This window comes from Jaculus jaculus, chromosome 7, assembly GCF_020740685.1.
Source record: "Jaculus jaculus isolate mJacJac1 chromosome 7, mJacJac1.mat.Y.cur, whole genome shotgun sequence".
Classification (NCBI taxonomy): domain Eukaryota; kingdom Metazoa; phylum Chordata; class Mammalia; order Rodentia; family Dipodidae; genus Jaculus; species Jaculus jaculus.
Genome location: NC_059108.1, coordinates 124812015 through 124826694, shown reverse-complemented (window position 1 = coordinate 124826694; position 14680 = coordinate 124812015). Strand labels below are relative to the sequence as shown.

Here is a 14680-nt window from a genome sequence, read left to right as displayed (position 1 = left end):
TTCCTCCTCCGTTTGCACCACGAGCCAGGAAATCACCGGGCACGTGAAGAGTCTTAACGCAAGTCAGTGACCTGCTCAAGGCCCCAGAGGCAGTGAGAAGCTCTGGACGCTGCCCAGCCCCAGAGCCATGGCATTTGGCCTTCCAAGGTTCCCCAGACCCCACCCATGCCTTGTCCTTGCAGGTGCAGCCCCAGAAATTTGCCGTCCCCACATGGGTCTCCAGGAGCCTATACAGACCATAGGTTTGTGTGACAATCCCTTGCTCTGCAAGAAGGCTTGGCCCATGCACAGACAGCTGGAAGTCACTTCGACCCCTGATGACACTGCTCAAAGCCTGCTCTGTTTGGCTTTTTGATTCCTGATTGACATTCACTGGCAAGGGGAGATAAATGCTGGGCTGAAGACAATGTTGATCCCCTCTGACTATTCTCAAGGAAAGACTTTTCAGAATAACAAACAAAACAAAACAAAACCACAAAAACATTGGTGTGCTTAAGGGACTGAATAGAGCCCAAGAGGTCCAGGGAAGCAGGGCTGGCCCTTTCAAGGGGCTGGCCAGTCCATTGAGGAGTTAGTTGTCTGGGTGTACAATGAGGTTATTCTGACCACATACAAAGAGCTTTCTCTCCCAGGTCCTTCAAAAGCCAGGGTGTCAAAGGGGCCAGAAGAGGAATCTGTATTAATGGCATCTCTTGGGGTTTTCTGAGATGCAGGAGTGTTGGGAAATGGGGAAAGACAGAAACCTCCACCCCACAGTAAGGTTTGGAAAGTCCCTCCACCACCCCTTCAGTTCTGAGGTGCTTCCCAAGCCATGCCCATCACTGGTGCCCCTCCCTCAGGTTCTACTGGGTTGCAAGAGTCGATCTTTTATGGAGATAAGGCCTGGTAGAAACAGAAGGCTCTTGCTTTTGAAGGGACTAAGCTTATGTGGTTCAGGATTCAGTACAGAAATCAAAATGACTTACTTAGGCATTGTAAGGAGACACTCGGGCCTGTTTGGAAAAGTCTATTAAGAACCTGGTCAAAATCACACCAAACCTCAGGATCACCTGAGATGCCTGCCTAACAAGGCTCAGAAGTGGACTGTGAACTGTCCCTATGCTGACCCATGAAAGCACAATGCACTGGGCACTTCAAGTCCATTCCAAAGTAAGAGGGTTCGGCTTTTACTTGCTGCTCAGCCACCTGCTCAAACTTAAAGCTGGCTTTTTGTAACATATCCTCATATCCTGTTCTGAGTAAGAATAAATACCTTACTCAAGAGGAAAAAGTTGGGGATAGAAGAGAAAGAGGGGGAAAAGGATGAGAAAGAGGAGGAGGAGAGGAGCAAGCAGGGACGAAGAGGAGGAGGAGGAGGCACCACGAACACAAGTCACCTGAAGAGCAGAATCACACAGAGGCCTGCGCTAACTTTAAACAAATCACCTTTTAATGTAAAAGGAAGTGTTTAAATTTACACAAATACCAAAAAAGTTTATACGAATATTGTGCCATTTTATTTGAGACAAGAGCATCCTTGCAGTTTGGTGTCCACTGGAGAGGTTGGGGCAGAACCAATCCCCTGTGAATACTGAAGGGTGACTGTAGTTATCCAGTTCACATAATTATATTATAAAATTAAAGTCAGGGAACTGATATCAGTCTCATCTGTGGACCTTATTCAAGCCGCTAGTTTTCTATGTACTTACGTGTGTGTGTGTGTGTGTGTGTGTGTGTGTGTGTGTGTGTGTGTGTATGCATATATGTGGGTGTGTGTGGATGTGCATATGTGTATATGTGTATGTACGTGTGTGTGTGTGTGTGTGTGCATCTCTGTGTCCTTTTACCACTGCATGGACTTCTTTTTTGTTAATTTAAGAAAATTTTTTTTTGTTTTTGTTTTTTTGGTTTTTTGAGGTATGGTCCCACTCTGGCCCAGGCTGACCTGGAATTAACTCTGTAGTCTCAGGGTGGCCTGGAACTCACGGAGATCCTCCTACCTCTGCCTCCCAAGTGCTGGGATTAAAGGCGTGCGCCACAACACCTGGCTAAAAAAAATTTTTAATGTATTTTATTTATTTATTTGAGAGAGAGAAAGAGGGAGAGAGAGGGAGAGAATGGGCCTCCAGGGCCTCCAGCCACTGCAAATGAACTCCAGATGCATGCCCCCCCCTGCTTGTGCATCTGGCTAATGTGGGTCCTGGAGAGTCTTACCATGATCCTTTAGCTTTGCCGGCAAATGCCTTGGAAACCTCTCATGTGCTCTTCATTCTTATAATCTTGCCATTTCTAGAATGTTGTATAAATGAAACATGCAATATAGGATCTTTTGAAACTGGCCTCTTTTTTTAGTACATACAATGCCCTTGAAAGCCCTGCTTATTGTTCTTATGTATATCAATAATTTGTTCTACTTACTAATAAATATTTGTCCATGACTCAGACATAGTACAATCCGCATCACCCAACTGAAGAATATTTGAGTTGTTTCTATTTTGACATTATAAATAAAGCTATACCTTCAGGTATAGCCATTTTATATGGATGTCTTAATTTTCCTAAAATGTTCTGAAATAAAACTGCTAGGTTAGGGTTAAGTGTATATGTGAGATTTTTACAAAAAATAACTTCAAGATAGGCTATAATGACTCATGGCAATAATCTCAGTACTTGGAATGCTGAGGCAGGAGGACTGCAAGTTCAGGCCAGCCTGTGCTATAAGACCCTATCAAAAAAAAAGACCTTCTCTATTCTCTTTCAGAGTAGCTGTGCCACTTAAGTTTACACCAGCAATGTGTAGGGATCCCATTTCTCTGCACCCTCGCCAGCATTTAGTACTGAGACAATATTTTCTTAGCTCTTCTAATAGTGAAATTGCCATGGTTTTCATTTGCACTTCCTGTGGCTAATTATGTTAAATACTTTTGTGAGCTAGCCTCTATAAATCTGCTTTGGTAAAATACATATGCTTGTATTGTAGTTGGCTTGTTTTTCAGTTGAACACGTTTTAGACCATTGAGTTTTTAAGAGTTCTTTACTTATTCGAAACAGAAGTATGTGGTTTGACTGCCTTCTGTCATTGGCAGTAAAATTTTCCTCCATAAGAGTGCTCAGCGCTAAATGAGACATCTGAGTCACACTTTCTGAGGCTCAGGGATTATTGTGGAAGAGGTGGCAGAAAGAATCCAAGAGCCAAAGGATGGGGAGGACTGCTTTGGAACACTGTCTTCCAGTCACAAAGTGGTGTTTGCATTCATGACTCACAGAGGCTGCACAAGACCCACATATTATGTCCATTGTCATAGAGGATGGAGGAGGGCCAAAAAAACAAAAAGATAAATAAGTAACATCAAAATAGAGGAGGGACTGACTAGAAAGAAGGAATTCAGTGGAGGGGAAAGGGGACTAAAGGAAGGAGGTGGGAGGGGGCTTCGATCAGGGTACATTGTGTGTATGTATGGAGGTTATTAATAAAGAAATTCTGTACTGGAGAGATGGCTTAGTGGTTAAGTGCTTGCCTGTGAAGGCTAAGGACTCTGGTTCGAGGCTCGATTCCCCAGGACCCACGTAGGCCAGATGCACAAGGGGGCGCACGCATCTGGAGTTCGTTTGCAGTGGCTGGAAGCCCTGGCGTGCCCATTCTCTATCTATCTGCCTCTTTCTCTCTCTCTGTCACTCTCAAATAAATAAATAAAAATAAAAATGAACCAAAAAATATTTTTTAAAAAAAGAAATTCTAAAGCTTAAAAAAAAATTTTCCCATGTTTTCTTCTAAAGGTTGGTTGTTGTTTGTTTTGGTGTGTCTTGTTTTGTTTTGAAGTATGGTCTCACTCTAACCCAGGCTGACCTAGAACTTACTCTGTAGCCGCAGGCTGCCTTGAACTCACAGCAATACACCTACCTCACCCTCCAGAGACCTGTAATTAAAGTTGTGCTCCACCACGCCTGGCCCTTCTCTAAAAATTATAACTAGCAGCCTTATGTTCTAACTGGAGTCTACGATCGACTTTGCATTAATTTCTATATGGGATGTAAGGGTTAGGCTGAGGCTTGGGGGCTGTACTGCTTATACTTTCCTTTGTATTTGGACTGCAATGCCCGTTGGCTCCAGAACCACTGGTGGGAGGGCCTGTCTACTGAACTGCTTTTGCATCTCTGTCAAACACGACTCACCATCCTGGTGTGGGTCTGTGTACAGCCAGACACCAAAAGTGGCACATGCATCTGTATTCATTTGCAAAGGCAAGACGCTTTGGTACGCACATGCGTGCACACACATACACAGAATGCAACTAAATGAATAATTAGTTAAAAAACTGTTCATTGCCTGTGCACAGAAATAGGAGAATAAGCAGCCCCAAGTCTCATGTCTGTCTTCAGAAATAGAAACAGCACAGTGGTACCTGAAGGCCACAGTTCCTCAGACTTCATTATGGGAGCTATATGGCCCTGAAAGCTGGGAACTACCTCTGACTTGTTGTTCCACGTTGGGTACTTAACTCAGGCAAGAGAATTTATGCAAGCAAACTCATTCCCAGTGGCCTGCAAGCCCTAAGCCCTCTCACCTGGACGTCAGAGGCTCTGGGAAGGTATCAGTGGAAGGCATAAAACTTGGCAACAGCTCCTGCTCATCCCAGGCAGGTCCCTCTCAGAGGTCTTTCCTTAGAGGCTCTGGCAATAGCAGCTACCAGCCAGAGCCTCCATGACTATAAAAAGCAAAGCAGAAAGCTTTGAAGAAATATTTACTCAATAAAAAGAACCAAGTATAAAATGCCAATGGTTACTAATACCAGCAGGGACTCAGCTAGATCTATGAGCAGGAGGTCTTTCTAGATCTCTAAATCCCATTTCCTCTCCAGTCCCTGGAGATGCGGATCTGGCAGGGACACGGACTCTTGCTTATGGATTCTTCATACATAAGCGTTCCTTCAGCCATCTGGAATAAGGGCAAGATGCAGGGCAGGGGACTGGGAACGGAGCCAAGCTGGAGAAACGTAACTGTGGGAAGTAGACATGTCGTGCGTGCGTGGGGACTCGTGTGCATGCGTATGTACCTTTCTGAATCTGATCTCTGCAAAGTGGTATATAACATGCCCAGCTCAGTCAAGGTAGCATGGCTTAGAGAGTGCCACAGCCACACAGACGCAGAGCTAAAGAGTTGCCTGCTCTGAGCTTAGAGTTGTTTAGACATAGTTCTGTTCCATCAGGACAGTACCAGAGTGAGTGCTTCTCCATTAGAGAAAAACATGGTGAGTTCAGGCCATCAGTAGTAGCCCATTTCCACCCAAATCCAGTTCAGGTCAAAGTCATGTGAGCAGGGATGGTGTTTTATGCGTGGAATGTCCCTGGACAGCCAGCCTGGCATATAACCAAGCCAGGCCTGGGGTGCTGAAGCACACCTCCTTTGGGTCTGTAAGCCCCCCACCCCCCGCTCCCTGTGGTCACACAAGTGTCCTTCACCTAGGATGCTCGCCCCCTACTGCCTCTGTCCTGAACTACCCCTCGGTGCTGCCTGATCCACCTCTTGAGGGACACAGGTTTCAAGTTGGCACCAATTTGCAGACCAGGCTCCATGAAGGACTAAAAATAGTGACACAGACAGGGAATGTGACTCATTCCTTACTTGCAGCACATGCTATGCAGAAGCCAGTCCGGGGGGGGGGGGAGGGGCGGCGAGGGGGTTAATAATCTCTCTGCCAACCAAAGGAGGGATGGTTTTGGAAATTCTGTCTTTCTCTGAGTCTGACTTGACAAATACAGGAAAATCTCAGCAGAGTTTGTTGGTGCTTTTGTTTTCCCTCTAGCTTGCCTTAAACAGCAAATTCGCAGACCTCTTACAGGAAAAGAAGCAAACGGCAGAAAACCTCTCATGACCCTCAACTTTCACTTGCTGCTTGTCATAGCATCCGCTGGGTGGCGGGGGGTGGGGGGTCGGGCTTGGTCACCCCCTGGGGAACTTGGAGGGAAAAGCTCCCCAGAACTGCCAGAAATCATCTTGCAAGTGTCCTCTTGTCTTCTCTCATTTCTCATCATCCTTTGCCACTCCCCATTCCTCCCTCCAAAAGGTTGAGAACTGCTCTTTTTGGCACCATAGGAGCAATGCAGGCTAAGCAACCCTCTGCTGTGTGACTTTGGAAGCTCACCTAGAGCCCCTAAGCCCCTTGACCCTGAAGAGAAGCACCCCAGAAAAACTCATGAGCCCTGGGGCATAGCCAAGCAAGGCTGCTCGGGATGAGTCGGTCACTTTGAAAGGCCCTTTGAACGCTTCCCTCTGGACCACATCAATAAGAACACCCTCCCCCCAAATTAGTCTCCTCTCTTTCTGCAGCCCGTGGCAATTTGAGCATACAGCCTCACAGCTAAAGGGGCTGCCTGGAGTCCTCTTCCTTTCTGCAGAGATTCCTCCATGGCATCAATAAAACACATGTGAGTACACGTGTGCACCACCCCCCAATGCATAACCCCCCATCTGTCTTAAAGGACCGGGGACCAGAGGAGAAGAAGAGGGGGCAACAGGATGGGATTGCCCCAGATCAATGGATATTTGAAACTCAAACACATGGCCCAGGACCTACACCGCACGTGTTAATTACCACACATGCGCCCATAAAGGAGTCCCTTAAACACAAGGGGCCCAAAGAACAGAGTGAGGAAAGGACATTCCAAGGGATTAAGTAAATAGTCTGAAGTTGTGACCCTCCTCCCCTCCTGGAGCATGTGCATCTGGGGAAGATAACAGTGCTCCCCCCTTATTCCCCCACCCCTGCTTCTTCCCTCAGGCCCCACACCTGTGAACCCAGGAACCTTAGCAAGCCAGGCCTCCCAGTCCAGCCAAGCGGCTGTGACCTGCTACTGCCCAGCCTCCCTCCCTCCTCCCTTCCTCTGGCTATCTCTCTGGGCCTCTACCCCGGCTTCCCGCACTCTGCCTTTCTCCTTCTCTCCTTTCGAGGCCTAATTCCTGGCTGGTGACCAGATTCTTCGTAGCCTCACAATACATCTTTTCATTCCTCCCAGGCAGAGAGAACTGATCCCTCCGCAGCCCCACCAATGGGGCATATTCAAATGGGCAAGAGGGTGGGGAGGACAGAAGGCTGGGTGGTTCCAGGCTTGCCCTGAACCCCCGTCCCTCTCACCCGCAGACCTCTGCCCTCACCTCCTTTCCAGGCCCCCCCCCATCCTGCCAAAGGGCCAGGCCCAGCATTGCTCTGTGACATTGCCTCGGGGATGTGAGCCCCAGCTCTAGGGAGATGCCTTCTGGGGGAAGCCACGTGTGGGCACGGGCTCAGACAAGGGGCCTTTGTGCCGGCCCACCTGCTGCCCTGCAAAGCACATTCCATTCTTAAGTGCAGTTGAAAGAGGAACCCCGGCAGGTCAACACAGGATATTACGAATGCCCTCTCTGCACCCTGTCCCCATTCAAACCCTGGCTTCCTGGACAGGTGTGGCTTCAGGTGGCCCTTCGTACAGGTGGTCCCAGCCTGCTCCTCACTGTGTGCCCACATGGACAAAGAGAAGACTCGCCTCCCTGAGCTGATCTTCCAAGTGGAGGGAAAAGAGACCCACAGCACCATTCCAGGGGGAGAGCCAGCCCTCACACATACCTCCCACCCCCGACTTGTCCCGCACTTTGCCTAGAGAAGACCCTTCACAGAACCCTGCGGGAGCAAAGAAGCCATGGGCAGGGAAGCAAAGAGATCAGATCTTGGCGTCTCCCCTGGAGGTGGCTTTGTTCCCTGCGGAGGAGGCTCTGCTGACTGACCCTCGTCTAAAAGGGAACGAAAACTGCTCGCTGCTCTCCACCATAATGTCCTCTGCACCCCACCCCACCTGCCCTCTTCCAGCTGGCTCAGTAAGAGCCTGAGAAGACCACAGTCTGTCTGTCATTATTACCACAAGCTGCAAAGCCATGGAACCCAGGAGAGCCCTTTCCATCCTGTTTAAGAACCCAAGTCCTAGGCTGTAGAGATGGCTTAGTGGTTAAGGCACTTGCCTGCAAAGCCAAAGGACCCAGGTTCAGTTCTCCATGATCCACATAAGCCAGATGCACAAGGGGGCACATGCGTTCATTTGCAGCTGCTAGAGGCCCTGGTGGGCCCATTCTCTCTCTTTCTCTCGCTCCCTCTCTCTCTCTCTCTCTTTCTCGCTTTCTTTCTCTCCCTGCCTAATTCTCTCTCTCAACTAAATAAAGAAAAATAAAATAAAAAGAATCCAAGTCCTTCAGACAGCTTTTCTGAGCCTGAGTGCTTGACTACTATCATGTGCCCCCTGCTTTTCTGGGGGAACAATCTGAGTGGTCAGTTTTGCATGATGGCCACCTGCCTCTCCCTGCCACGGGGACCTCATGCCCAGAAACAGAGGCGAAGAGCTCAGCAACAAGCAAAACCAACCGAGGTAGCTCCCTGTCCCCACTGCAACAAACATGCGCCACGCTGCTACTGACAGCCCCGGTGACATCAGGGCTGCATACTGCCTGGCCTCTGTCCCCAACTCTGCCACCTGGGAGGGAGCCACGATGCCCTTGGCCATGAACCCTGCTCTGGGGAGGGCCTGGAGAGGCACCTGTTCCCTTCTTCCTGGGGAGTGAGTGAGAAGCCACCCACCTGTGTGCGGGTCCCCACTATTTCCAACCTGTGGTGGCATCACCACCTTCCACGGGGCACTGCGTGTCAGAGCAGCAGCCTCTCGGGTGCTTCACTCCCACACGCAGAGCCGTGGCATAAGCATCTGGCACGGAGGCCAGTGGCTGGCCTTGGTCTCCTTGTAGCGTCACACAGTGAGCTTCATGCTGACCTTCAGCAGCGCCGCCTCTCTTGGAGGACGAGCACGAGCCGGTAGGTCTAGGCGCAGGCCTCAGTGCAGGTGGGGAGCTTCAAGTACCGCCTAAGGTAGGTGCTCTGCAGGGTTTGCATGTGCAGTGAAGTGACCACCTGCCTCCAGACCGCCACCAGCCCCGGGGGTGGCATCCTGGAAGCCAGCAGCTGTGACGCTTAGGCCTCAAACCGTCTTCCACACCGGAAACAGAGGGCGGCACATGGCAGGGACGCCTCATGTTGGGGGATCCACTAAACAGCACTAAGACAAATACCAGAAATATGCTAAGGGGCCTAGAATGAGACAAACATATAGGACCCTCTGTAAAAAATCAGGGGAAAAAAATAAGTGGTATTAATGGTGCTCAAACAGAAAGCTTTACCCTCTTCCACATTCCCTCTTTTGCTCTTGAGTTTTCACAGACTTTTTTTTGTGCTATTTTCGTTGTTGTTCTAAGTAAATAAACATTAAAACCTTGAGTGTAGTATGGAAGCCACCTGGCACACGTCACACAAAGCTCTATGCTATTGACAAGACCTGGTGGCTGACACTCTTGGAACACGTATTTCCCCTAGTCTTCTGCATACCTCACTGTCCCTTTGGACCCAATGCATCATGACTCAGAATGTCAGGAAGACAACTGAGCAGGCCACACACCCATGAAGCCAGCTTCTCCAAGAGGAAGAGAATCTGGGCATACCGGAGCATGCCGGTGAGAAGAATCCACGAGGAATACAGATCAAGAGAGCCAAGGGCAGAGGTGCGCATCCTGCCTTTGTCATTCTCTTTGGCTGAGCGTTGCCTGCACTGGCGGTGAATCAACTGAACCGCCCAGGGACCAGGACTCTCCGACTTCACATCAGGGTCCCTGCCAGCACCCTCCTCCCACATGAACTCTGGGAGCTGAATCACCCCCGCCACCACCTGAGCTTTACTTACCTCCAGTGCTTCTGGGAGGAAACCGGGAATGTGGGGCGCTTTTAAGCTTTCCCCCCAGGCTCCTTCTATCTTGTCTAAGAACCCTTGCTTGGACTGGTTTTCGAAGCAAACGTTTAGATAAAGCATAAAACTCCACTCACCTTTCCTTCCTGAACTACCCTGGTTCAGGGGCTTGTCGGTGACTGAACCTTGGGTGAGAAGGGAAACAAAAACACGGCCATTCAGAATGCACTGCGGTTGGTTTCTGTCAAAGAGTTGGCAAAGCCTAATGTCATGAGCACAGGACTATGTATACATGTACTATATACAGAGCTGGGGTACTCTATACAAAGTCAGCACGTGCATACATATTGAGTGGGATTTGTTTAACATTGATGTCACTGATAACCTAGCACTGTTTTGAGATGAACTGTGATTTCCAGGTTCCCTGGAAATGGTCTGGACCAGAATTTTACAAAATGTCACACCCATGTAACTCCCCTGTTGAGCATTCTGGTATCTGTTCCTTGCTTACACATCCCCCGTGCCCCAGACTTCTCACCAACTCCATGTTCTGACCCATATCCAGTCACCAGAACCGACTGAAAAGAAACCCCTCTGACTAAAAATGCAATGATTGACATCCCTTGCTGGTTAGGGCAGGAAATCAGCGATTTTCCATCTGCATTGAGTAGAAAATTGTTGGCCCAATTGTACTGAATGGGCCAAATAATCTGAGGCATGGAAACAATTTTCTAGACATAGCCTGCTCCTCAAGGAGGGGGCAGCCTGTTCATTTGGCCAAACATGTGCCCCACTGATACTGGGATCCCATCTGTACCCATCAACCAGGCCTGATTCTATGACACCTGTCTTCCCCGTGAAGCCCAGTTCCACACATGCAGGGGGGCAAAACCACTCATCCACACAAAGCCCCACCAATAAGAGGAAAGAGAGAATCTATACTTTCTTAACCCATGTCACATGCCTCCTCTATAGACTTTTTTTTTTTTTTTTAAGAATGCTACAGTATTACCCTGCATGGCTTGTTTGCTTTAAATGAAATGTTCCAGGTCGTTTGCAAGGACAACTAAATCCTGCCCCTCCCCACCCCAATCCCAATTAAGGTTTCTAGTTTCCTCATAAACCACAAATAAAGTAAACTTCCCTTTTGGCCTGCAAATTTTGATTTCCTAACATACATTCTCACTACCCTTTCCACTTACTTTCTCCTTGATATATTGGGGTAAGTAAAAACAATTTTAAATGTTGAAAAAGAAGATGAAATAAAATACCAAAAATTTCAAAACAGGGCCAGGTGTGGTACCACATGACTTTAATCCCAGCATTCAGGAGGCCAGAGTAGGAGGATCACCATGAGTTCAAGACCAGCCCGAACTACAGAGTGAGTTTTCAGGTCAACCTAGGCTACAGTGAGACCCTGCCTCTTAAAAAATAAAATAAAATAAGGGCTAGAGTGATGGCTTAGCAGTTAAGGCACTTGCCTGCAAAGCCTAAGGACTCATGTTCAATTCTTCAGATCCCACATAAGCCAGACACACAAGGTGACGCAAGCATGCAAGGTGACACAGGTGTACAGGTAGCATACACGTCTGGAGTTTGATTACAGTGACTGGAAGCCCTGGTACACCAATTCTCTCCCTCCCTCTCTCTCTCTCTCTCTCTTGCTCTCTTGCAGAAAAAAAAAAGTCCAGTCTGTTGGGCATGCCTCAAGAAATAAAAATAAAACAAAGAATAGACCGCTAGCCTTTGGAATGCCTCGTTGTTCTTTAACATAATGTTTTAGACTTCATGTGCACTTCTAATTTAAAATAAGTAAACAAGTAGGGCATATCCACAGATGTAGATAAACGTGAAGCAGCTGACATGTGAGGCAGGCTTCTTGGCGTGAGGGCTGAGCTGCATGGTGAATTTAAGGGAACCCTTTTCCATGGGCAGAGATGGGAAGCGTGGAGTTTATGAAAATCCATAATCCACAATCTCATGAAAATTACCTTAACGGCAACATTTCTGTATGCTCACCAAATTTGGAGTAGAAAAGGACTTCATGTTTGCCAACCTGACAGATCACTACCTAGTAATAGTTACCTAGCTTGCTGAATCATCAGGAAGAGCTGGAGAGTGTCATAAAAATAAGGACTTCAGGTCTACTCCAGACCTTCTCCATCAGAATACACCCAGAGAAGCCTTGACACCTGGCTTTGTTTTTTTGTTTTTTTGTTTGTTTGTTTGTTTGTTCACTTGTTTTCAAGGTAGGGTCTCACTCTAGCTCAGACTGACCTGGAATTCACTATGTAGTTTCAGGGTGGCCTCAAACTCATGGCAATCTTCCTGCCTCTGCCTCCCAAATGCTGGGATTAAAGGCATGCACCACCATGCCTGGCCTATCTTCTTTTTAATTCCCTGGTACCACTGATGGCCAGCCAGATGTAAGGGCCAATGTTTAAAAAGTGTTCCATTGCTCTGCATAACATTATTTGGGGATGATAAATCTATGACACAAGGGGCTGGAGAGATGGCTCTGCACTTAAGATGCTTGCCTGCATAGCCTAAGGACCCAGGTTTGATTCCCTAGGACCCACATAAGCCAGGTGCACAAGGTAGCAAATGCACCTGGAGTTCATTTGCAGTGGCTAGAGGTCCTGGTGTGTCCACCATTCTCTCTCTATCTATCTATCTATCTATCTATCTATCTATCTATCTATCTATCTATCTATCTCTATCATCTGTATCTAATCTGCTTGCAAATAAATAAATAAAATATTATTTTTAAAAAATCTATTACCCAAGAGCCACCATTCTAATCTCCTGTGCCCATGACAGACACCACTAATTAGCACTGAAGACTTTGATGGTAAACGCCCATCCATACAGCCTCAAAATCCATCCTAATAATGTGAATTAAGGACCATCAGCGGGTATAGTACATAAACTAAAAACCTATATGTCATTCAGGCTTTAGGTTGTGGCCAATGCATAAGAAAACAGCATTGATCCAGAAATATAAACTCAAAGCAGCTAGACACATGCACACAGGCACACATGGACCCTATTCACCCAGCTGATTACTGAGCAGGCGTCATAGAGTAGAACCCTCCTGACCTGGAAAAGGGTTCATCAACCACAGTAACCTCTCAAAGGTTTCCCCCCAACCAAGTCACAGAGCCCAACCAAAGGGTCTCTCTCCAACCCTTTTCATTCCTCCCGCCCCTCCCTACGGTACCTGAACATACAGGAGTTTTATTCTGCACAGAAGAGCCGCTAATGGGCTTCCCATCTGGGGTGACACACCAGCAGTACCCCGTGTAAGTATGGCACTGCACCTGTTTAGAGAAGTGGGAAGGGGAGAGAACCATAAGTCTTGGATCACACTGAGTCATCCCTCACCCCTTTTCCAAGAACCCCACATGTTGGGAAAGCTGCTTCTAGTCTCGCCTCCACATCTGACTCCAGATTCTTCCATAGCTAGAATAGTTGGCCACCAACATCGATGCTGTGTTTGCTTTGTGACCCCTATGCACAACCATGACAATTCAGCAACTTCCTCTTTATGATTCCAAACTCGTAACTATGTGATATTCCGTGGAGATATGCTCACTGCGGTTACCTGGTGATGGGTCTCATCAATACCTGTACATCTTTTCCAGAGTGCTGGCATGGGTGCCCGTCCAATTGGAGAAAAAAAAAAAATCTGGCAGGTGAACTAATTTGGCAAATGCCAGTTAGAAACAAATGGCATGCTTAACCTGCCTACTGAACATGTGGCTGTGCTGAAACAAGGACACAGCCCCTGTGCCAGAGGATTTTTAGAAGCCCACTCGCACCTCTGGGTGATCTTCAAGCCTATAGAACCAGACCTACTTGTCTGAGGGCAGCAAATGAAAAGCAGGCTTGCACATCCTTCAGATTTATCCCCTCATCCATAGTCTCCCACCCGCTGTCCTCTTCGCATCTGTTCTCTCTGCAGAGTTCCAGAACTTTACCTAAATACCTATGGATGCAAACCCCTTTGGGTAATATCCCTCAGTAATTTACCTTCAGACCCAGGATAGAGATCAAACTAATGTGCGCAGTGCTCCTGTCTATCCCTGTGGAGTCATTCTACCCACAACCTGGGCTCCACACACTCCTACTCGAAGCACAGTGACCTCTTTGGTGCTCCAAAAACACACCCCAGTGTCTTATTCTGAGCCTTTGTTTGCTCTTGCTTTTCTATTTGTGTACAGCACTGTTTGGGGCCACCTATCTCCAACCTTCTTCTAATCCTTCCATCCCACACCCACCTTCAGGATATACCATCTCCTCAAAGAGATCTCCGCCTCCCCTGATCTTCCCATGGACTCAGAACCTTTTACCCATGGCAAGCCCTGACTGTTGACTTGATCAGTCAATCCATCTCTCTACTCTAGGCTGTGACTTCAAAGACTACAGACACATTATTTCTCTGTTCCTAGCATTTAATCCTTACACTTCTTGTTGGTGACTGATGAATTGAATAAAAGCATGAATTCTCATGTTTCCTCCATTCCTGGTCTCTGTCAAATTTAAACTACAAAATCAATTTTAAGAGCCACACCACATTAAGCATGGATCTCAATGACAAGATATATGTCAATTGCAAAGATATTAGAGTATTAAAAAAAAAAGGTGCCTCTTGGGATCAAGGACATATTGGAATTGAGACTAGACGGTAACCGCATACAAATTGAGCAGGGGAGTGTAGCAGATGAGCGAGAAGAGCAATCTGACAGTTTGAATGGGAGCCAGAAGTTATCACTAAGTCAAAAAAAAAAAAAAGCCACAGAAAGGGTGCTGTTCTTGTGTGGACACCCAACACTGTAATTTCACCCAAAGCTAGTTCTTTCACCCATGGGATTGTCCACAGAAATCAGGGTAAGACAAGATGGCAGGTGGCAACAGTCAAAATGGGACACTCATCTCTACCAGTTCT

At 47.5% G+C, this 14680-nt stretch overlaps 1 protein-coding gene across 9 annotated transcripts in view; it reads right to left on the bottom strand.

The window, feature by feature from the left end:
- Smoc1 (SPARC related modular calcium binding 1) overlaps positions 1-14680 on the bottom strand; it is a 168753-nt gene that overhangs the window by 48575 nt on the left and 105498 nt on the right. For all 9 annotated transcript variants that reach the window (XM_004649297.2, XM_045154953.1, XM_045154955.1 and 6 more), the window contains exons 4-5: positions 12953-13052; positions 9870-9917 (exon numbers count right to left, since the gene is read on the bottom strand). In XM_004649297.2, the coding sequence (XP_004649354.1) occupies positions 9870-9917; positions 12953-13052 (148 nt within the window). The remainder of the gene's footprint in view (positions 1-9869; positions 9918-12952; positions 13053-14680) is intronic.